We start from the raw sequence: 22,074 nt of genomic DNA, 5'->3' as shown, positions 1-22,074 counted from the left end.
GTACGAGTACGGATACCCTGTAGTCAATGAACATCCTATCCTGTATTGCAATTTCGCGGGGAACGATGCAACATACTATATACGAGTATCTGTGCAATCATAATACAGATAATACCACGTACATCTACGGATGCGGATATATTATCTGGCGACTCAGGAGAAGCATTGATGCGAGGCCACGTGCGGATGCAATACTACCTACTTATTAACTAGCCGCCACGGCAGTTGCTGGAATTGTGATTGACAAGACCAGCAGGAATACTGGGGCACTGTCCAAGCAGCTAAAGGCACCAAGGGCCACTCTATTCACCGTCTGTAATGCACCGCGTCGCCCCTGATGGAAGGCTGTCACACAGCGTAGAATGACCATAATAATACGAAGTCCCCCGTATTATTGATGCGCGTCAATACTCAGCCGGGCGGCCGAGCAGTGGTGACAGCTTGCGAAGAAGTCGCTCCCGTGCCGTGTAAACGGCCGGTTGGTGGTCCTCGCGCCTCGGGACGGTGGGAGGAGGCCGGGACAAGGGGTCGAGCCAGGCGCTCAGACCCCCCCCAGTGCAGACCACTTGGGGACCAGGGTCTAGCAACTTTGGATTTTGGAATCTGGCGCATGGTGGGATTTTTGATGAGTGAGGGGCAGCGATTCTTGTCACGCGTTTCATGGCTCTCCTGCCCAGCGTTTTGGTGCTGGAGTGCTGGTCAATTGAGTCTCAGGTTGATCGGCGACTGCTGCCCATTTCATGCCGCGTTTCCGAGCGGTGCTGACTGGTAATAATCGTGGCGACAGACTCACTCTGCCGATGGGTTCGTGAGACACGGACAGAACAATACATTATCCCTTTTCCTGCTCCTCGTTGTTCGTTTTTCCAGTGCTTGCTCTGTGCGGGGGAACAGACGCAGCCTGGAGTTAAGAGGCCCAAGCTCGAGGTTGCGCAAACCGTCCCAGCCCACACTGGAAATTTGGCCCACGTCATTCTTTAGGCTCATAGCCAGCCCGTGGTAGAGGGGCCTGGGCCATCTCCAGACGCCAAGTGCCCCTGGATTACTTTGCACAAGGGGCCTCGATTGGCAACAGTTCCCGTCGCAGCAACCGCTGGGATTTATTTGTATTGCACAGCGGAATACACTAGGTACTCCGTACGAATTACAGACACGGATACAGCTCTTTGCCGTTGCCGTTATTATGCTGTGCAACGTCAAGAGTTACGCGCATCGCACGCGCTCGCCAGAAGCATTCCAATAAACCTCCAATAAGCCCGCGCTGTGCTTGCCCTTCGACCAGGCAAGACTGATGAACAGGCACTTTTCAATATCAACGACTTGTGCCAAACTGCATGGTGAGCACATGCTGAAACTCCCAGCCGCAGGCTGCAGCGTGTGTCCCCTTTTTGGTATGCGCCAGCCCCTGCCCAGCCGCCAGGTACATGATGGAGGCCAATCAACGGCGTCGTGCCCCTGGTGATCCTTGCTGGCGATAGATCGTCGCAACCCCTTTCTCACGGTAATATGCAGACAGGAGTACCTCTCCTTTGCTGGTGCTCTCTGCGGAAGGTCTTGTACAGGTGTCCTGGGGACGTGGATCTCACCCAGTGGACGACTGGACGTCATCTGCGCAACGGGATCGGCCCAACCCAACTGCTTTTGACCATACAACGGTGCTAGCCAGGAGGTGCTGGGTTTGATGCCCCGCTAGTAATGGCGACCGTGCTCAACAGTCGAGTCCGCTCGGGCGCTGGGCCCCTCGGGAAACCCCATTTCGCCCCAGGTGGGAAATGAAGCCAGAAACAGTGGCACTGGGGCGGTGGAAGTGGATGTCTCCCAACCTCTTAGTCCCGTCTCAGAACCCTTTGCCCATTCCACTTTGCGTGTGCCGCTTTGCCTTAGCACCCTATTATCTACTCCTTCCCTTTTGCGACCTGCTCCCTTTGTCGGAGGCTCCTTTCTCTAGCCCAGCTTTGCCCTTCTTCAATTGTTGGAGAGCGTCCCGTGGACTCGCATCGCGAACTTCTTTGTTCTTTTGAACTCTGCCGCTCATTCAACGACCATTTCACTCACTCGAACAACATACCTTACTCACTCGCTTTGAGCTGTGCGCTCCTCTCCTTTTGACCACGTTCCTTGATTATTCGGTTCCGCCACGTTCGACGATTACCCTTCCGACTTCCGGTATTTCGTATTTGACAGAGATCTTTTGGATTGATCGAGGATAGAAAGACAACACCGGGGACCCACGTCACCGTCGAAGGAACTCAAGGGCATCACGCGGAGGAAACGCCAAAAAACTGCTAGAAGCATTGCGTCGTGGTAAAGCATCCACGACCTTGCACTGGTATTTCGAGTCTCAGAACCTGTCGTAGGCGAGGCTGGGATAGAAGGCTGGACAACTAGTCAGCTTGGAGGCATAAAGACTCCAGCGGGCTTTCAGGGTTTTTGACCTTTTGTCGAGTCGTTGTCGCTGCAGCAGCTGGTATCTGCTCGAGACGAGACGTCGCACGGTAAGTTGGCATCGTGCCTCATCATCTCACCACTCAAACACTCCACTTCACCAACACCAACTGTCTGCCTAATCGACAAAATCTCTCCGGGCGAAGGAGAGGATGGTGGGATCGAACCAATTTGTGTCAAGGGGCCAAGGGAACATTGGACGCTTCGGGTTTGTCCAATATTTATCGACGACGGGATCCTAGAGGAACAGACAGAAGAGGACGTTAAGGAGCGGCGGGGCAAGATCTGGAAACTATGTCGTTTTGGCAACCTCGAAATATGGAATCGACGGCCGGCTGCGACTGCCACAACTCTCGTCAACTGTCTCGGCTCGCACCTGCCCTGAAACGGCTGCGCAACACCTGCACTTTCGCGATATCCGCTCCTCAATCCCCCTAGCGAGGCATACCGTATACTACCAAGCCTTCATACCTCTCCCGATGCTCTATTTGCACAGCCCTTTCATCATGTCGAACAACCGCGCCGAGTTGATCTCACTGACACTTCTTGATTTAGACCTCGCGTCGTTCCGCTCCTTTCACCACAAGTTGGTCGCTTCTGTGACCCCATCACCAATCAACATTTGAGTTTGGATTCACCATGGCTATTCTCAAGTCCCTCATTGCCGCCTCGGTCGTGGGCTGCGCCCATGCCTTCTGGCGCATGGAGTGCCCTGGCCGAGTCGGTATCGCCCGTATGGACCCTATCGTCAACCCCGGCGATCTCTCGTCCCACGTCCACTCCATTCACGGCTCGTCTGGTGAGTCTTGATCCATCCCCATGCACGCTCTTCTGATGTCGGATGGACATGTGTGATTTTGGATGGTTGTTAGTGGGAGGGTGACTTGCAGTCGTTGATGCAGCCGCAACGGGCATTCCCGCCCCCCCACGATATGCAGCTTCAACCATTCATCTTTGCCATGTCACCTCCACAATGGGAGCTAAAGATGGGAATCGAGACTAACCAAAGCTTAATAGCCTTCGATCTGTCAGCCGATACCGCGTCCCTCCTCGACGGCGACTGCACCTCGTGCCGTGTCACTCAGGATAAGTCCGCCTACTGGACTCCCGCCATGTACTTCAAGGATGCCAGCACTGGCCAGTTCGAGGCTGTTGAGCAGATTGGCGGCATGCTTGCGTAAGTTCTTGCTTTGCTGGGCCATCTCGGTTCTTCACTGATGCCCGTTTAGGTACTATCTCCTTAATGGCGAGGACATCAAGACATTCCCCGCCAATTTTCAGATGATTGCAGGCGACACCAAACGCCGCACTTTCAGTGACGGAGACCCCCTCAGGACTTCTACCCTCTCGCTGGCCGGCAAGACCCAGAAGCAACTCGAGGAGCGGGCTATTGGTTTCAACTGCCTCAACTACGCCATTCAGCCCGAGGCTACCCTCTACCGCCAGTCCATGCCCGAGAAGGAGTACCTTGACGCCAACTGCAAGGACGGCCTTCGCCTGGAGCTCATGTTCCCCTCGTGCTGGGATGGAAAGAATGTCGCGTCCGATGACCACAAGAGCCACGTTGCCTACCCCGACAGCATCATGAGCGGCACCTGCCCCGACTCCCACCCTGTTAGGCTCCCCGGTCTCCTGTTCGAGACCATCTGGGCCACCGAGGCGTTTGAGGGCCGTGACGGCATGTTCGTCATGTCCAACGGCGACCCTACTGGTAGGTCTCTCCGCGATGATGCCGCGCTTCGTTTGACTAACATGCTGTGTACCAGGCTTCGGATACCACGGTGACTTCATCATGGGCTGGGAGGAGGACTTCCTCCAGAAGGCCGTGGACACCTGCACCAACGACTCTGGCAGAATCCAGGACTGCCCCATCTTCAACATCGTTGACGAGTCCAAGGCCAAGGAATGCGAAATGAAGACTCCCCTGCGACTTCTCACCGAGCAGGTGCTGGAGGGCTTGAGCGCCTTGCCTGGTGACGTCCAGATCACCTATGATGAGAACGCCGCGGCCCCCAAGCCCAAGCCTAAGCCCAAGCCGACCACTTCGTCTGCGGCTGCTGTCTTGCCTGGTGCCGTCTTCAAGGAGTCCTCTGCTGGTCCTGCTCCCACTACCAGCAGCGTTGTCGCCGCTGCCGTCGCCCCTCCTCCCGCTCCTACCACCACCTCTTCGCCTCCTCCTCCTCCCCCCCCGCCTCCTGCGCCGACCACCACCTCGGCCCCCCCAATCGATCCCAATGTCAGCTACGAGAGCACCCAGTACATTACCAACGGCGATGTTGTCACTAAGATCCTCTGGGACGAGGAGGTTGTCTGGGAGACCCTGCTGGTGGATGCCACCACCACTATTACCGTCCAGGGCCCTCCTCCTCCCACTGCTGTTCCCGAGCCTGGTGCGGCCGTCCGGCGCCACCTCCACGCTCACAACCACCACCGCCTTTAAGAGATGGTGATCTAGGAGTTGGTGGGAAAATGTGCAAGATATAATTACCCTTTGATTTGTTTTTGGGGGTGTTCATGTTTTGCCACCTGGACTGGTTTCCGGACTTTCTATTAGGAGGAAGATACATTTTTTGCTTTGGAATCCTTACTTCTTCTCTTCTACTTCTCGTATTACAGACAGTGTTGTTGTTGCCCCCGCCTGGGGGACCTAGGGTCTTAGAGAAACTTACGCAGGCAGTGATACCGGCAACGATGATTGATGACCTCGCGATTGTCTTTGGTCGACGCCAGTGAGAAGTGAAAGTGAGCTGCCGTGCCATTTATGGAGCATTGAAGATCGCGCGCGCGACCAGGGTGTTCCCGTTACTGGCATGCTCGCCATGGCCAAACTGGGTTGGATTCCACCCATCTCAGTGCGGCACGAGACCCTCGAGGTGGCCTCTGGCGTTCGACCAAGGTCATTCTCATGGCGCGATTTGTAGGCTCTCTTTTCTAGTTTAAAATTGATTGTGTCTTGCATCCTCTTTTGTGTGGTGAGCGCCCGGTGTCGGTGGAATGGGTCACGCCTGGCAACGCATTCCTCGCCCATATTGCGCTGAGACCCCTATCATGATGCCTGATGCTGATGATGGATTGTTTACCGCAGCGGCCACGGGTGGAAAATCTAACAAAATGCCACACCTTCTGGTGAGTGCACCCAGTCGAACTTGCTACGTCGTCATTCTGCTCACTTTGTTTCCCCCGGGGTGTTTTTTTTGTTACGAACTCTGGTATCCGTCCGGATACTCGTGTTGAGTATCCCTTATTCACAACTAACCATCTGGACCTTTCGATAATCGAGCCGCCATTTGCCTAGTACTCATGGAACTCCCGCGATATATACATAAACGGGATGGGGGCTCGAGTTCCGGTGCCCTCGGGCTGGGATGGATCCTCGCCATCGCGCTGTGCGGCGGCGTGCTCATCTTTGCAGCGCTGGGGTACCTCCTCGTGTGGCGCATCAAGGTCCGCATGCAGCCCTGCACGGTGAGGGTGTACGCCGGGGACAGACGGGACGAGGAGAACCCTAGTCATGGCGGCGTTGGTGACGGCGGCGGCGGCGGCGGCGGTGGTGCGAAAGGTCGTCGCGGAACGCTGTCTTCGTCCTTCACCAATGTGCTCTCCAAGACGCGTCTCCTGCGGTCGGAATCATCCCTGAGTAAGCTATCCAGCAGCATCTCCATGAGCAACCTGTCTGTGTGGCGGCCGCCTGTGCTGCCACCCCTGCCGATGAACAATAGTGGTTTCCTCGAGGGTGAGAGGCGGCGGTGGCAGGTAAGGGAGGATAATGGGGAGACGGACCAGGGTTCTTCGATTCGGCGGCGATCGTGGAGAGACGGCTGGTTGGGCATGATGGTAATGGGTACACCGACGAAAAGGGATGCTGGCGGAGCGGCGCAGAAAGGGGATGTCTCTCAGAGGGAGACAGCTCAGATGGAGAGTAATGCCGTCGTTGAGGAGGCGTCGGGGCCGAAGCAGTGGCAGGAGAGGTTGAGGAACGAGATTCATGTGCAGAAGAAGAGGCAAGGCAGGCCGACGCTTGTTACGAGCCAAACAGCGCCGGAACTGTCGATGAACGACGACGATGATGAGCCGCCGAGGGGGAGGTCGAGAGTCGCTGCGCCGATCCAAAGACGGTCACAGCCGCAGTTCCAAGCACCGCAGCAACCGCCACCGATACACCAGCCCTCCAAGAAGCAGCAGCAACAGGATCAATGCCAGATGCAACAGAAACGGCAACAGGAGCAACAGTGCCTGTATCAGCATCGCGCCAAGAGCTGGGCAACCGAGACGGACCTCCGGGACATTCTGAAGTCGACGGACCAGCGGCTCAGGGACGGGTCGAGCCATTCCCCTGTCAAGACACCGCGGTCTTCACCTACCAGGGGTTCTCCTACAAGGACACCACGGGTCTGCCGCACCGGATCGTCGACGAAGACAGCCGGCCGGCTCACGCCTAGCCCCAGCAAGATGAACCTGCTGGCTGCGGTTTTCACAGCTACCAACGAGCAGAGTCGGAATGTGTCGATAAGCTCGGTCAGCAGTGCTGCCGACAGCCTCATCCAGGTGGCCACTGAGGAGCTCGAACTGCCTGGTGGGCTTTCGAGTCCAAGTCGCCATCACCAGGAGAACTGGGATGCACCCCCTCGCTACAACCCACAACAGAAACAGGAACAGGAGCAGCAGCAGACTCAACAACAGCCGCGGAAGCAGAAACAGCAGCAACAACCCCAGCGCCGGCGGAGTATCTCGCTAGAGAGCGAGGCGTCTAGCTGTCTGTCGACACTGTACAGCGTCGGTGAGCCTGACGAGCAAGAGGAGGAGCGCGGCAAGATGACTTTGGCGGCAGAACTCGACGACGACCCCTTTGTGGAGACACGCCGGATACATCAGCAGCAGCTGCTATTCAAAAAATCGAGCTGGGAAACCTGGCAGCAGCAGCAGCAGCAGCAGCAACTCACTGGACCCCGGCCGCTGCGGCGGACCCAGACTGTGAGCGCGAGAAGCTTCTCTACCGAGACCATCGACGAGAGCGCCATTCCTGCACCACTGAGGACCATGTCGGTCAATTCACATCTGGGACGTACCAGTCTCCAGGGACTTGAGAAGAGAAACTCCAGACTCTCCCTTGTGCTCCAGCCGCCCCAGAGGACGCAGTCGGAGGATGTCAAGCCCAAGACTTCGGAGCTCCTGACGGTACCTCAGAGGGCGAGCCTGAGCGGGGCTCCGTCTGCAACGAGCATTGTGTCCGACTCTGCGTACACGGACGTCTCTGTTGCTGATTCTGTCGGGGATTCATCTGAGGAAACGATCAAGCCAGCCGAAGACCTCCACAAACGGGGGGGATCCTCGGTATCGACCGCGACGACCGCGACGAATAATGGTTGGGTCTGGAATCGATCATCTTCGACGCTCACTGAGCGAGAATTGTTCTCCATGATGACACAGGGCACGCAGCCGAAGCGAGATCTCCCTATGCCTCCCTCCCGTATCACCCTCAACGACGAGACCATAATGCCCGCGCCACTCTCTCCTCTGAGCAAGAACAAGCAGTATTCTCCTCCCTTATCAAAGAGGGCTTCCGTCCTTTCCACCTCCAGCTCCAACTACGACCAGACCCCCATCAACTCACCTGGCGAAGACAAGGACAACGGCAGCGATCCCAGGGCCAGTTTACCCAGCCGTCGCGTCACTTCGAGTAGCCTGAGCGTTGCGTTCCGCGGGGCTGCACACTCAGTAGGGAACTCAGTCGCAGAGCTGCGGCGCATGAACAGCATGGTCAGCTCGTATAGCGTGGCCTCGATGGCGTCCTTCTTTAGCGAGACGCTGGCCGAGTCGTCGACGCTGACTTCGCTGCGCGGTGGCGGGTTCTCTCCCGCTACGGAGGACCACAAGGCTGAGGCTGCGGGGAAGCGCAACTATCTTAATCTTGGGGGCAGTCCGGTCAAAGACAAGGGGAAGAAGCGGTCGTCAATGAGCCAGGCCCAGCAGCAGCAGCAGCAGTCGCCGCAGGGCTCACCGCAACAGCGTCCGCAGCGGCCGCAAAGTGGTCACAGACGCACCCAGAGTCGTTGGAGCATCCCGGTCCTCCTGGACAACAAGGACAGGAACTGTGGCAAGGAGAACCAGGCGCCTAACCTCAGGACTGTGCGGTTCGACATCCCGTCTGGCGTTGGACTGGGCTCGGGCCGTCCTGTCGTCAGCCTGCCGCCACCGTCGAGGAGCCCGACGCGAAATACGCGTGACATGACGGCGATGCATGTGAAGCGCTCAAGTGCCGATAGCCTGGGCCTATATGACAAGGATGGGTTCCTGAAGAGCTCTCCAGAGAGGGACGCCATGGCCAAGGCGGGCCGGTTGAGAATGTGAGAGGGCCAGGGGTGAAGAAGACCTGACTGGATGTACTACGTACATCTCCTCTACTAATCTTTGCGTTTTTCTTTTTGTATCCTTGAACCTTGAATTAGCGCCGCTGTTCTAGCCTGGAGGAGGATCGACTGACCTTGCTCTCTTTTTCCCTTTCAACGGACATATTTGGGGTTGGATATGAACTTTGTAATCTGAAGCTGATACCTAATTTTAATGATAATGATCCCTATACTGGGGAGAAACTCTTTATTTGGAACTGCCATGTCTTTTGCTATTTCCAATATCCATGCGCCATACTCCGTTTTCACCTGTAGCCAAGCTAGATCCCAACGCTCAGTCCACCCTAGGGCGCTTTGTCTCATCAGGACCGTCGCCATTCGCCTCGCCGTCTACCTCATCACGCCCACGAGTCCTACCAGCACCATCGCCCAGCTCCTCGGCCTCCTCGGCGTCGCCCCCCTGGCCGATCCAGTTCCCCTCCTCGTCAAAGTACTCGTTCACATTGTCCGCCGTGATCCAGCCGCCGCTTCCCGGCATGGGAGGCGGCAGCGAGCCGTCGGCCGCGCCGCGCAGGACGCCCGTGAAGCCCTCCAGGGCCTCGTGCTCGACGCTCCCCTCGAAGATGATGCGGTCGTCGTTGCCCTCGTCCTCGCCATCCTCGTCGTAGGGGTCCGGGTGGAGGTTGGAGCAGTTGGCGATGGCCTCGTAGAGCTGTGCGGCCGGAGATGGCGTCGCATCAGAGTCCGGGGATGGTTGCGCGGGGGGCACGATGGTCAGCTCGACGCAGTTGAAGTCGTCGTCGTCGTGGCCGCCGTCGGAGAACTCGAGCTGCATCCAGAGGGCCTGGGTTCGCGCGTCTGGGGGCCCGGTTTGCTTGACGGCGTGGATCGATATCGAGGGATACGGGATCGAGACGCCCACTTCTGCGTCTTTGCTGAAGATTGTGAAGTTTCTGGTGGCTGGTCAGCGCGTTTGTTCGTAGAGTGTCGTGGTGGACTGGCAACTCACTCAGAGTTGACAAACACGTCGACTTCGCGCTCGACCACATCTTCAGCCTCTCCGTTTGTCTCGTTGGTCTCCTTGGGGGCTGCGTCGGCGGGAAAAACTGCCAGCGTGCCTGTTTGCGACTTGGGAACGGTGGCCTTCGCGCCAGAGGCATGGTAGTGGAGGATAGGTTTCCCTCCGACAAAGGACTCGGGGGTCCGCGTCTGGTACTCCTCCAGAGGCGTGTAATCGGCCACGGAGGGCGGCGAGCGGATTGTGGTAGGCGGCATGGCGAAGTCAATTGTGCAGTGTTTGGCGAGGAAGAAGCTCCAAGAAGTTGTTGAGGGCGGAAGGCTTTGGAGCTTGTTCGACGTGGGGCCGCAGCTGCGCTCTGCCTTATCGGCTTATCGCTGTTCGAGGATGACGATCCAACCATGCACCACTCACCTGTCGACTGCAACCTGGACGTTTCTACTGCAGCATGAGGCGGCCGTCACTGCGATACGCCTTGCACAAAAACTAACTGCACATTGCCGTCTCTACACCTTGTTTTTGAACCTCAATGGTGCCATAGCGATCACCCCCCGCAACAATTACCACCGGCACCATGTACAACAACCGTGAGCCGCCTCCACGAACGCATTCCCCCCAATCGTGTCCTCACTGACCTCTGGCATAGGCCCCCATCACCTGCTCGAGCAGGTCCCCCTCACCGTCTCCCCCTTCGTCTCGCTCCCGAGCGCCACGACCCTCTCTTACAACTACAAGACTATGCCCTCCACCATCCCGCCCTCCTCGCTCGGCATCCCCGCCGCGTCCGACGACCCCTCCACGCAGCCCAAGCCCAAGTACATCGTCTCCGGCTCGGGCCACGCGGCGCACCCGGACGACATCATCGCGTCGTGCCGCGCCCTGCAGTCCCACCTGACCAAGATGCAGGAGGACGCCGACCGCACGCTGCGCGAGTTCGAGGACCGCATCCGCGAGCGCGAGCTGGCCGAGAAGAGGAGGGTCGCCCCCGGCTGGCTCGACAGTGACGCGCGCATCCTGGAGCCTGAGAGGCCGGCCACCCAGGTCGAGCAGGTGAGCCTCATGGACAGGGAGTCGGAGGAGCAGAAGGCGGCGGCAGGGACTGTGCCTGCGACGGGGGATGGCGGGGAGGAGCTGGATAGGGCGTTTGGAGGCATGGCACTGAAGTAGGCACAGCGGGCATTCATGGCGTACTTGGTTTTATGAGGCGTTACGGTGGCTTTGCTACTTATTACGGCGCGACTAGGCTCTCCTTCAGCAATTCACTCGACGGTGAAGCTATACTTCTACTTTACACAGAACATTACATCAAGTTTGCAGCGAGTACGACGGCCGCACCGCCGACCAGGATATGAGACCCCCAATTCTGCGAAGCGCCGTTTCCAGGGACGCTTGTCGGTGCCAAGGTGCTATTCTAAGGGCGGTATGTCAGCCCTTGGCTAGCACAAAACGAAGAGCAGGTATGCTTACCGTGCTGGTGTAGCCAGTGGGCGTGGGGGTAAGAGAAGAAGTCCAGGCAGCGGAGGAGCCTTGCTTCGAGTATGATGGGATTGAGGTTCCAGATGGAGAGGCCTCGACAGCAATCGAAGTCGTGGGAACCACAGAAGGTTCGACAGCAACTGAAGTCGCAGGGGCAGCAGAGGGCTCGACAGCGCTGGTCGCGGTGGATGCCGCGGTAGCAGAGGTCTCGGATTCACCATCGCCGTCGGCAGGGTCAGGCGTGGCATCAAGTCCGCACTCCTTAGCAGCAGCACTGAGATTGTTGCCGTAGTACTGCCAGATTCCGACATCTTCGGCACATTCAAGGCAGCTGTTGAGGAGGTCCAGCCACTCGTCGTCCTTGCAGTAGCCGTCCTCCCTAGAGCCGAGGATGGCGAAGCCTGAGGTTAATGTCAGATTTGTGTTGACAAGTCAAGACGCCTGGGTTGGACGTACCGCAGTCGGAGTGGCACTCGTAGGCCGGCCCTGAGGTCTGTCTCTTGGACATGGGGACAGTGTCGGGGAACTCGAAGCCTAAATTGGACAGGGCAACGGCCGTCGAGGCCAGAGAGCCCAAGACGAGAATGGAGGAGATCAACTGCATTGTGACGAGTGTGAAATTAAGCGAGTGACGATGTATAGTAGAATCAGGGACAGTGGTTGGTATCAATGGCGACTTTGGCCTCCATGCTGGGAAAGGGCCGTACTTATACATGTATTCTTACAGTTCCCGCAGGCCACACAACCCAAGGGCCAGGACATGTCTGGGAATTGGGACATGGTCTGAATTTTCCTCCCAATACCAAGACGCATCCCAATAATTCACAGCATACACCGGCTCCATCGGAGACCGAGCCCAGACAGGGCAGGAGGACCTTTGCATGCCGGAAACACAAACTCTTCGACCCGCTCTTCCGCAGCATGGCTGGGCAACCTTTCTGTTTCTGGCTCAAACCCACAGGAGCCGACATCGGCTGCAGGCAAGTCAGGCCACTAGGGCCTTGACAAGGAATAAACAACCTGGAGATGCTTGGCATCTGTGGCCAATCGGAGTCCTGCCAGCCATCTGATAAGATCAAAATCTTGTTTTTATCTGATCATCTGATAATAAAGCCTCATACTGTCTGGATGTTCTGGGCCTCTGACTCAAGTGTTGATTGCGGCTAGAGAGGAATATTGGCAGGCAAAAAACCAGGCAGCTTTCTTGGCTGCTGTCAGAATTGGCTCCAGAGAACTCGATGGTGCGAGTTGGATACGTAATTTGGCGTTACTTGGCTGTTCTCGCCGACCGGCGTATTTGGGGAGGACTGATTTTCACGGTGAGGGAAGAGGGTGGAACACTTGAAAATATCTGGTATATGAAGGGTGTCAGCTTCTCCTCGTCCGCCCTCCTTAGTCTTTGTGCTTTCAGTCAGTGATACCTTCTGTTTGCTTATCTTGCCCAGACGAGAATATCCAGTCATCCACCATGTCCCCCCGCACATCTATCCTGGCCGGACTGGCCCTTGCTGTGGCTGTGGCATCTGCCGCAGAGTATGATGATATGGGACCCGCGGCCTTCCTGTGGCCCCCAGACAGAGTCTGGGCTGCATCTGCCGACAACAATGCCCCTTGCGGATCGGTTGCTTCCCCCGGAAACAGGACTGAGTTCCCTATGGGTAAGTTTGTCTGTTGAAATTTTTCTCTTGATAATTGGTTACTAAACAGAGTAGAAAATGGAAAAATTGCTTTGGTTGCCCAAGATGACTCCTGGGAGGTTGAGCTCAGCATCTCCTACTCGAAAGGTAATAACATATATCCATCACCTGCCACCAATGTATCATATCTCTAACCTCCATCTTAGACCCCAAGTCAAACGATGATTTCAATACTCTTCTTGATGGGGACTATTTCCGCGAGATGGACCCCGGCCACACGTGCATCCCCATCACCGACTCGCCCGACTCTGTCACGGCCGGCGACTACGCCACGCTGCAGATCATGTACATTGCCGACTTTGATACACCGGAAAATCAGACCTTTTATGCGTGCGCTGACATCAAGTTTGTCGAGACCGACGCGTTCGACGTTGCGATACCATGCTTCAATGCCACGGAGCCGGATGCTGAGGACAGCGCCGGGTCGGAGTGGGACTACCATGACAACTTTGATGACGATGATGATGAGGAGGATAACGACAAGAGCGATGAGGCATCCCCGTCTTCTACATCCAGCCCTGACGCAGCAGAGGGTGGTTCAGGAGAGAAAAAGTCTGGCGGCAGCGGATCGGACCTCTCTGGCGGGACCATCGCTGGTATTGTCGTTGGATGTGTCGCTGGGGTAGGATTCATTGCAACTGCGGCCCTGCTCGTTTACAGACGTAAGAGCCAGCGTCTTCAGGAGATCAGAAAGGCCAACTCGAGCCGGGGTGTTGCCTGGGATGGCACGGGTAAGAGCTCGATTTCCAGCTCCAGTGTGAGGATGCAGAACATGTCTGCTTGAGAGGGCGAGACAGCACCGGGGAGACCGGTTGGCGGCGGGAATAATACAGTGGAAGCGATATAGTGGAAGTTGCGTCTGGATGATAAATGAGTCACGAGGGATTAATTTGTGGTTATGCAACGATCAAAACAGGGTAAAATATATTCTTTATTCTTTCGCATGTACGCCGTATGACTATGCACCCCGGTCTGCACATTGCAAAGCGTGTATCGAATCCATAATATACACAGATTAGGCGTGTTGGCTGGGAGTGGCTTGCACACATCCTCAGGGACTGTGGCATTGAGGTTCAGTGGACGAAGCAGATATGTCCCGTTGGGATAGTCGGATCTGGTAGCGGGCGTCCACCCGAAGTCTAAGGCAGTTGAATTTCGGCTGGTGTAGGATACCTTTGTTAGGAAGACGGGAGCGCTAGGGGGCTGTTGATGGAGCCTACTCCCGTAGCTCCCTTGCCATCGGCACCGTTGGACGCATAGAATGAGCCGTAGTATCCATCGTTGCCGATAGCGACGAGACAAGTAATCCCAGCCTCTGTGATTCTCTGGATCAAAACTCTCCATGGGTCAAAAAGGAGGCCAGTTACTTGTCCAAGTCCCTTCAACCTAACATCAAGCTCCTACCTTCGGACCAGCCACTGTACTCTCCGAGAGATGCAGTGATGGTATCAGCTCCATCGTCATAAGCCTTCATAAAGGTCTCCATGAAGATGTCCGTGGTTCCCCGGCCCTTGTAGTCCAACACACGATAGTGTCCCAGTGTGACATGAGGAGCGACGCCGGTGAAGCCGTACGGGCTCGATTGAGCGGCCACCAAGCCGGTAACATGAGTTTCTGGCGATACAGAGTCAGCTTGTCTCATCTAGTATATGCCTATCATGAGCACCCACCATAGCCTTGGCAGTTTGAATAAGGGTTAGCGTTAGGACTTAATCCCTTAGCAAAGTTATTGCCTACCAAGTCAGCGCCAAACGAGATCAAGCATCCCTCGCCAAAGCAGCTACCCAGCGCCGGATGCTTGTAATCCACACCCGAGTCCGCCACAGCGACCTTAACTCCGGTACCCGTGTACCCTTCTTCGCGGAGACTGTCGACACCAGTCATCTCATGCACGGCCTCGGTGCCGTCGGTCTGTCTCGCACGGAGCATGGCTGAGATATCCCACGTGGTCGAGTCTCCGGCGACCGAGACACTGCCTGCCGGAGAGACAATGGAGTGCATGGACGATATCTTTTCCACGATGGAAGAATCGCCGTCGTGGCCCTGGAGGGTGAACGACAGGCCGGAGAAAAGCGATGAGGATAGCTCGCATCGGAGGGTGGCGTGGACGCCATTGGCAGCTACTTGAAAGACGGTGGACACGGGCTAAGGCCACTAGAATGAAATCAGATGCACGGCTCGAGGATTTTTAAATGCCGAGCGAGGACGACAGTCATGAGTAGCAGTAAATACGCTCAATACTAGTAGTACATAAACGAACTCGAATCTTTAGCTTCGTGCTGGTACCATCCCACTGGCCCATATTCGTACTCCGTTATAGAGCATGCATATTCGCTGCACCGCTACGATGCTGTCTTTACTCGGTCTGGAACAGCTCGACCAGCTGAGTCCAAGGGTATGTCACCGACATATCGCGTTGTGGCTTGGAAATCTCGCAGATCGAAATCATGGTGGAGCTTGTATCCATGGCCATGGGCCTCAGTGGTGCCAAGATTCGTCTTCAGCTGATTCAAAGAAATTCACCTTGTCTCCCTTCCGGGGTAATATCGTAGGCATTGGACAGCGCATCAATCTGGCGTAGGATAAGAGTGGTTGTTGTTAACTTTTCTGTTGACGAGTAATGCTATGGAGAATACGTTGGCTTCGATTGGGAATAGAGTATCCGTGGAGCTGTCTATGACAACTGAGAGGTTTTTTTTAACACGTTGCCATACATATGTATTAAGTACGTTGAAAGAAATCATTAAATCTCCAAGTTACCCCCCTGAAGAATGCTCAAAGCCGCCTTCTTATGGGCCGCCATGGCGATGAGGAACAAGCTTGGCCCAACACTAACCCTCGCAACCCCCAGCTTGCTCAGATCTGCCGTCGACAGGGCACCCTCACCTTGTCCCAGCTTGACAGCAAGACGCCCATCAAACTCCTTGACAAGCGTCTCGACCTCGGTGTTTCTGAGACCCCTTCCACCTCCCCAGACAAACACAGTCGTTGCGCCAGCCTCGAGGTACGCCTTCCCGCGCTTGACAGTCTCCTTTAGGCGCGTCTCATCATCCAGATCCGGAGAAGCATCCAGCACGAAGACGTCGGTGCGCGCATTGAGGGCAAAGTCCGGGCATCCTGCATCGGCGGCGGCCTTGAGCGCGGCCTTGATCCGGCGGACCTGTTCGTCAACCGGGTACAGACATCCGGCGATACCCTTATCACGGCCCTCGGACGGGATGCTGTCCTCTATGTTGGCGCCGCTCGCACCGGCTTTGACAGCCGCCGCGACCACCTCCTCAATGCGTGAGCCGTAGCCGTCCTGCAGGTCGGCTGAGAGGGGAAGTCCCGCTTTGACTGCGGCCGGTGCAAGCTTGCGGACGGCATCGAGGTTCTGCTCGAGGGTAAGCTCCTCATCCTTGATGCCTAGAGCGGCGGCAAAAGCCCAGGAGGCAGTGGCGACGGCCTTGACAGGCTGGGCTTCGAAGGTATTGAGGGAGAGAAGGGCATTAAGGGAGGCAAGGTCCCAGATGTTGGCGAAGATGACGGGGTTGGAAGGGACGTGGAGGCCCTTGAGGGTCTTGGCGAGGGCGTTGGTGGCCATAGTGATGCTGTATTGAAATGATGGATGGAGACAATGGTATCTACCTTGCGATCAAGGGGGTGCTCCAAAGTGATGGAATGGAGAATCAGACAGCGAGGATTTGCTGAATATATATAGCTTTGCCAACGTCAATAGCTGGTGGATTTGAGTCACACAGCGTGCGTGCAGGGCGCGGTTGACAGCGAAACGAAAGTCACGGCGCTGTGGTCAAGCGTTACACATGTCCCCGCGTTACAGTGTTGCTTTGTAAATGACTTGTGTTTGATGATGAATGAATTCACTCTCCCCGCTTGCGCTGAATTCGTATACTTCGGAATTATACGACACTGACTCATTGTAGACTACGGATACTAGTACCCATATAGGTATACTCATGCACCAAAGAAAGATATCTTAATAAAGATGCCAGCTTTCTGCAATGGTGCAAATCTGCTACTTTTTCCCAGAACGCTAGCAATCATGATGTCCCATTTCAAGGCTCGCACCCGTTCTTGTCTCCATTGAGCTTAGCTACTGCTACCTACTAGCAATGGAGAGAGTTGGCATGGGTCGCTTCTGGCTCATGACATGTCATTGAAAGTTTAGTAATGCAAAAGTCGCATAGTCGAATATTTGCTACTTGCTACTATTAATCACTTTTTTTTCATCGGCAAAACTGGCTGTCTCCTTCAGCTTCTGAACAGCATGCTCCCCGGTGTCCCACTCGGGAGTCGGGGGGCTGGATCGGTCCAAGTCCCATAATATCGGAGTCCCCGGATTCTGTGAACCGTGGCCGGGTGTTGGAACCTCGGTCCAGCAGAGCTCTCAGTCTTGGCTTCGGAGCTCAGGCTCTGGTCAGTTGAGCTTTTCTCCAATAGAAAATGCCCTGTAACCTGAGTTTGACCTGAGACCTCACTAGTCATCTATAGTATTAGTATATAAACAGGAGGTCTCTGGAGAATCCATGATGACAAGATGTGACTAATGAACCGTAGATTGCGTAAGGGGAGAAACATGAAGTCAATCGAAGCCCCACTCCGACCGGGAGATTTAAGGGCAGCAACGACCCTGATTGCCTGGGCTGCCTGCCTGCCTGCATGTGAAATCCCATCGCCACTCCATCGCCATTTCCTCTCTGACATGACCTTCATCCTAACTTCACTCTTCGCCCTTCTTTGACCCCCATTGGAGGCGGGTTGCTTTTCTCTCTGATTTAGTGTCCTGTAATACTCCTGCGCTACGTTGTGTTTCCACGTCGCTGCTGGTAATTGCGCCTGTTTCTCGCGGCCCTACTGATGGCAAACGCAAACACGACACAGTCGCCCAAGATGGCTGACTACTTCTCCAAGCTGAGCCTGGTGCCTACGTTCCCAGAATACACGGGGCCCTTTAAGGTCGGCACCGTGGATGTTGAAGTCGCCGTCGCCGATTTGAATGCCCCGAGTCCTGCGCCCGGCAATGCCGCCGACATCCACACCGTCCAGTTTCGCATCTTCTACCCTGCCGTACCCGAATCCGACGAGAATCGCATACGGTGGCTGCCGAAACCCCAGCGCCACCATGTGTCAGCCTACACAAAATTCATGGGCATCGGTCACACTGCAGCCAAGCTCCTGTCCTTCTTCCCTCGACACTTGCACTACACAGCCATTCCCGCCCAGAAGAATGCGGCTATGCTCGCACCTGAGACAGAGAACCAGCGATGGCCGACAATGATATTCTCGCATGGGCTGGCCGGCACCCGAAACTCGTATTCGTATGTTGCCGGGTCACTGGCGTCGCACGGCGTCGTCGTCTTCTGCCCCGAGCATCGCGATGGCAGCGCCGTGTGCACCTTCATTCGATTACCTGACGATCAAAATCGGTTCCTCAGGTCCAGGACGCGTCGAGCCGTCCCCTACCACAAGGTCCCTCGGGAGGTCTCTCCAGAGACATACGAGGCGCGGGAAGCACAGCTGAGAATTCGACTGTGGGAAATGGGATTGATTCACGAGGCGATACTTGCTATTGACCAGGGCTCAAAGTTGACGAATTTGAACGCGTCGACTCCGAGTCTAGGTCACTTTGCTGGGCGTTTGCATGTCCACGAGCCTGGGAGCATTATCTTTGGAGGTCACAGCTTTGGCGCGGCAACCATGACCCAGTTGTTGAAGAGCACCTACTATGCTGACAATGCCGACGTTGCAGGAATGGCAAAGCCGTTGTTCACACCCGACAAGGGAAGCGAAATTCGGAAACAGATCACCGAGAAGACTGTCACCATGCTGCTGGACATGTGGTGCATGCCGCTCCTCGGCCCGAATTCCAAGCCTCTCTTCGACTTCCCTTTGCCCGTGTACGATGACTTGGAGTCGGCAGCCGGTGGCACTGCGCTGCTGGTCGTGGAATCGGAGGCGTTCTACAAGTGGACAGAACAGCTTCACGTCAAAGCTCGAATCCTGTCCCCAGATCCCAAGGTCAAAACTGTATCGCCTGCACTATATGAGCGACCGAGCGGCATCAGACACTCGGAGCCAAACTTCTTCTATGTTGTCAAGTCGGCTCACGTTAACCAGTCAGACTTTGGTATTCTCTTCCCTTGGCTCACCAAGAAGTTCCTTGATGCGGAGCAGCCTGAGCGGGCCCTCCGATTGAACCTGCGAGCGCAACTGCAGCTCCTCCGTGCCAATGGAATTCCCGTCGCACGTACTTCTGCCGAGGAACTTGTGGATGGTGCGCATATTGATCTTCTCGATGCAGTTGGGGAGGGGGGTGTTGAGACGAAACCGCCTAGCGGATTAGATGATGACAGGGCCATTTTCGACCGCACCGGTACTCATGTTGTCGACCATTGGAAGTGGATAGACACCATGGGACTAGGCGATGCTGGTGAGAAGGAGAAGGGTAAGACAGTGGGGCAGCAGGTTGAGGAGGGCGAGGAGAAGATGAAGGGCGAGCTTGAGCCGAGCGAACAAGACCCACAGTCTGTCGTGCGGGCCTTGGGCGTGACTGCTGCTGTTGCTGCCGCCTAGTTAGGTGTTCTTGCACAAGATGGCAAAGTGATCACATATGAGACATGACTTACATGATGACGGAGTATACTCCGTACTACTAGTAGTACTACTAGATGACGTCCGGATTCGGACACTGAGACAAATAGGACACTGAGACAGATAGAACTGGGTCGGAGTTTTGGGACAGGAGTTTATTAGAGTACTAATAGTATATGTTTGACGATGCACGGATACGGGTAGTCTACTGGAGACGTAGAAATGGATCGGAGTTTAAGGGTCCGGGTCGGTCCCGGGGCGGCCTCCGACCTCCCGGAGAGCGAGGATAATCCGCATTGATCCGCCGACCAATAACGAGGCGCCCAAGGTATCTAGATAGATCTCGCGGGGTCGCCACTCGCGCTTACAAATGTTTCAAACTAGTCGACCATATACGAGCAGCGATATCTGTCCCGAGGAGGCTTTGAAGGACTGGGTAATATCCGTCCGTACACAGACAAGCTTCCGGATAAGGACCACGTCCCGGGTTTACCTTGGCGACCTCCGATTCTCCGCCAGCATGGGGAACGATGCGGCCAATGACGAGGGGCCCTCGCTGTTTGCCTGCTCCGAGTGCAAGACGCGCAAGGTCAAATGCGACCGCACCAAGCCCATCTGCAACCGCTGTACCAAGGACCATGCCTCGTGCCATTATCCCACCTCGCGGAAGAGGCCCCTGCAGCTGCCCTCGCGGCCCAGGCTGCATGAGCTGGAGAACAGACTAGGTATGGGATCCGGCCTGGCATTGGTTGGGATCGGCGCCGCTGATGGTATCTACACGACTCAGTTGAGCTGGAGGACAAGCTCAGGCAGAAGGAGGCGGCTGAACGCCACCTCCCAGGGACGTCGCTGGTCGGGACAGGCCGCTTTGAGAAGCTCCCGCCGCAATGCCAGATGGAAGAGCTGTGCGTGAATCTGCCAAGGTAAACAGAGGGGTGATGACTTTTTGACACCTCGCGTCTAGGACGAATATCTACTTTGCAAAATTGCACCCTGAGTCACCTATGATCCACCCATCTCGGTACCTCACCTCCTTATACCAGCCTCCTCACATGCAGCCGCCCATGTGCCTGCAGTATATCGTCATGGCTCTTGCAGCGAGGGTCTCAACCGAGTACAAGGAGCTGGCGGAGCCATTCTACCGCCGGGCTCGTTACTACATCGAAGCGGATGAAATGAAGGTTGGTATAATACCGAACCACGCTGATAAATCTTATGGGGCAGACAGCTGATGAGAGACACGGACAGGAAGATGGACATCATGTCACCTTGGCTCATTGTCAGTGCTGGGCGCTCATTGGGCATTTCGAGGCGCAGCACCTGTGGTTCGCGAGAGCATCCATGAGCACCTCTCGAGCTGTCCGTCTATCCCAGATCCTGGGTATCCATCTGCTGGATGGACCGGGGCCCATTAACCAGGTGTTGCCGCCGCCGAGAGACTGGAGCGAGGCTGAGGAGCGAAGGCGTACATTCTGGACCATATTCTGTATCGACCGTGGGACGAGTAGCACCACGACCTGGCCAGTCCTAGTAGATGTGAACCAGGTAAGCAAACATGCCGATGGGAGAGGACGACTGATGACTGATTGCAGCATCACGAGTAGGTTTCAACCCGCCTTCCTGGATCAGAAGAAGCCTACAGAAAGGGCATCGAAGGCGTGTCCACCACACTTCCTGAAGCACTTAGCTATGAGGATCTCTCGCGGTCCGCCTTTGCTTGCAGGGTGGTGGCCATGCACCTCCTCCACGAGTGTTTCCACAGTAACCATTCTCCTCCTGGCAACATCACGCCTACACCCGTCGATGAAGAGGACAACCTCTTCTGGAGCAAAGTCGGACGGCTGGACAGCAGCCTGATTCTTGCCCTGACCACCCTACCACAGGCACTGCGGTGCCCGGAAAACGCCCACGACAGCGACGCCGTCCTCATCGGCCTCCAGCTCCACACGGCCACCATCTGTCTCTACCGCGCAGCCCAGGCACGATCCCAAACGGGAGCCATGCCCGTTGCTGACATGGAGGACAAGGCCTCCCACGCGGCGCAGCAGATCGTGACGACCATTGCCCTGGCGGCCGACATCAACACGCGCTTCCGGAACCCGTTCGTCGCGTTTGCGGCCTTCATGGCGTCGTTCGTCTTCCTCAAGGACTACGTGACCACGCGCGACGGGGGCAGCATGCACAAGCTGGTGGCGCTGCTGGACGTCATGGTGGCGGTCGGGACGCAGAACCCCGGGTTTGCGGCGACGCTGGCGGTGCAGATGGCGAGGGAGCTGGACAAGACGGGTGTTGATCCGACGGCTATGCAGAAGGTATGATCTATCCCTTATGCGAGGTACCATGAGGGGAAAGTTTGGTTTGCTGACTCTTGGGAAATAGGTTCGACATCTGGTTGAGGGGATGGGGGTCGAGGCGCCGGTGCTTGGCAGGGAGGACCAGGAGACGGGCATGGTGATATTGTGTCCGCTCGAGGCCAGTGGTGGGGGACACCATCCCCATG

At 56.1% G+C, this 22,074-nt stretch overlaps 9 protein-coding genes across 9 annotated transcripts; 6 read left to right on the top strand and 3 right to left on the bottom strand.

Moving 5' to 3' along the window:
• Positions 1-3,084: 3,084 nt before the first annotated feature.
• Positions 3,085-4,885, top strand: ACO1O0_008752 (DUF1996 domain-containing protein; the record flags this gene model as incomplete). The annotated part of the gene is made up of 4 exons (XM_083198116.1): positions 3,085-3,244; positions 3,463-3,622; positions 3,675-4,156; positions 4,212-4,885. 4 exons carry the CDS (start codon positions 3,085-3,087, stop codon positions 4,883-4,885), a joined length of 1,476 nt encoding a protein of 491 aa, XP_083045851.1.
• An 860-nt stretch (positions 4,886-5,745) lies between these two features.
• Positions 5,746-8,793, top strand: ACO1O0_008751 (uncharacterized protein; the record flags this gene model as incomplete). Its single annotated transcript, XM_083198115.1, has 1 exon — positions 5,746-8,793. The coding sequence occupies one exon, from the start codon at positions 5,746-5,748 to the stop codon at positions 8,791-8,793; it is 3,048 nt and encodes a 1,015-aa protein (XP_083045850.1).
• Positions 8,794-9,126: 333 nt separating this feature from the next.
• ACO1O0_008750 (regulator of volume decrease after cellular swelling-domain-containing protein) lies at positions 9,127-10,067 on the bottom strand (the record flags this gene model as incomplete). The annotated part of the gene is made up of 2 exons (XM_083198114.1): positions 9,127-9,745; positions 9,802-10,067. The coding sequence occupies 2 exons, from the start codon at positions 10,065-10,067 to the stop codon at positions 9,127-9,129; spliced, it is 885 nt and encodes a 294-aa protein (XP_083045849.1).
• Positions 10,068-10,384: 317 nt separating this feature from the next.
• ACO1O0_008749 (uncharacterized protein) lies at positions 10,385-10,977 on the top strand (the record flags this gene model as incomplete). Its single annotated transcript, XM_083198113.1, has 2 exons — positions 10,385-10,397; positions 10,457-10,977. 2 exons carry the CDS (start codon positions 10,385-10,387, stop codon positions 10,975-10,977), a joined length of 534 nt encoding a protein of 177 aa, XP_083045848.1.
• A 133-nt stretch (positions 10,978-11,110) lies between these two features.
• ACO1O0_008748 (uncharacterized protein) lies at positions 11,111-11,890 on the bottom strand (the record flags this gene model as incomplete). Its single annotated transcript, XM_083198112.1, has 3 exons — positions 11,111-11,221; positions 11,278-11,687; positions 11,743-11,890. 3 exons carry the CDS (start codon positions 11,888-11,890, stop codon positions 11,111-11,113), a joined length of 669 nt encoding a protein of 222 aa, XP_083045847.1.
• An 864-nt stretch (positions 11,891-12,754) lies between these two features.
• On the top strand, positions 12,755-13,767 carry ACO1O0_008747 (uncharacterized protein; the record flags this gene model as incomplete). Its single annotated transcript, XM_083198111.1, has 2 exons — positions 12,755-12,944; positions 13,130-13,767. 2 exons carry the CDS (start codon positions 12,755-12,757, stop codon positions 13,765-13,767), a joined length of 828 nt encoding a protein of 275 aa, XP_083045846.1.
• Positions 13,768-14,161: 394 nt separating this feature from the next.
• On the bottom strand, positions 14,162-16,566 carry ACO1O0_008746 (phosphoenolpyruvate phosphomutase-domain-containing protein; the record flags this gene model as incomplete). Its single annotated transcript, XM_083198110.1, has 4 exons — positions 14,162-14,298; positions 14,388-14,597; positions 14,654-15,103; positions 15,744-16,566. The coding sequence occupies 4 exons, from the start codon at positions 16,564-16,566 to the stop codon at positions 14,162-14,164; spliced, it is 1,620 nt and encodes a 539-aa protein (XP_083045845.1).
• A 1,307-nt stretch (positions 16,567-17,873) lies between these two features.
• On the top strand, positions 17,874-19,556 carry ACO1O0_008745 (platelet-activating factor acetylhydrolase; the record flags this gene model as incomplete). The annotated part of the gene is made up of 1 exon (XM_083198109.1): positions 17,874-19,556. The coding sequence occupies one exon, from the start codon at positions 17,874-17,876 to the stop codon at positions 19,554-19,556; it is 1,683 nt and encodes a 560-aa protein (XP_083045844.1).
• Positions 19,557-20,094: 538 nt separating this feature from the next.
• On the top strand, positions 20,095-21,892 carry ACO1O0_008744 (uncharacterized protein; the record flags this gene model as incomplete). Its single annotated transcript, XM_083198108.1, has 5 exons — positions 20,095-20,299; positions 20,362-20,497; positions 20,539-20,755; positions 20,823-21,119; positions 21,179-21,892. The coding sequence occupies 5 exons, from the start codon at positions 20,095-20,097 to the stop codon at positions 21,890-21,892; spliced, it is 1,569 nt and encodes a 522-aa protein (XP_083045843.1).
• Positions 21,893-22,074: the final 182 nt, after the last annotated feature.

Source organism: Amphichorda felina (genome assembly GCF_050947745.1).
Source record: "Amphichorda felina strain 45539 chromosome Unknown scaffold_9, whole genome shotgun sequence".
Classification (NCBI taxonomy): Eukaryota; Fungi; Ascomycota; class Sordariomycetes; order Hypocreales; family Bionectriaceae; genus Amphichorda; species Amphichorda felina.
The sequence above is the reverse complement of the archived record's forward strand: the minus strand, read 5'-3'. Positions and strand labels throughout refer to the sequence as shown.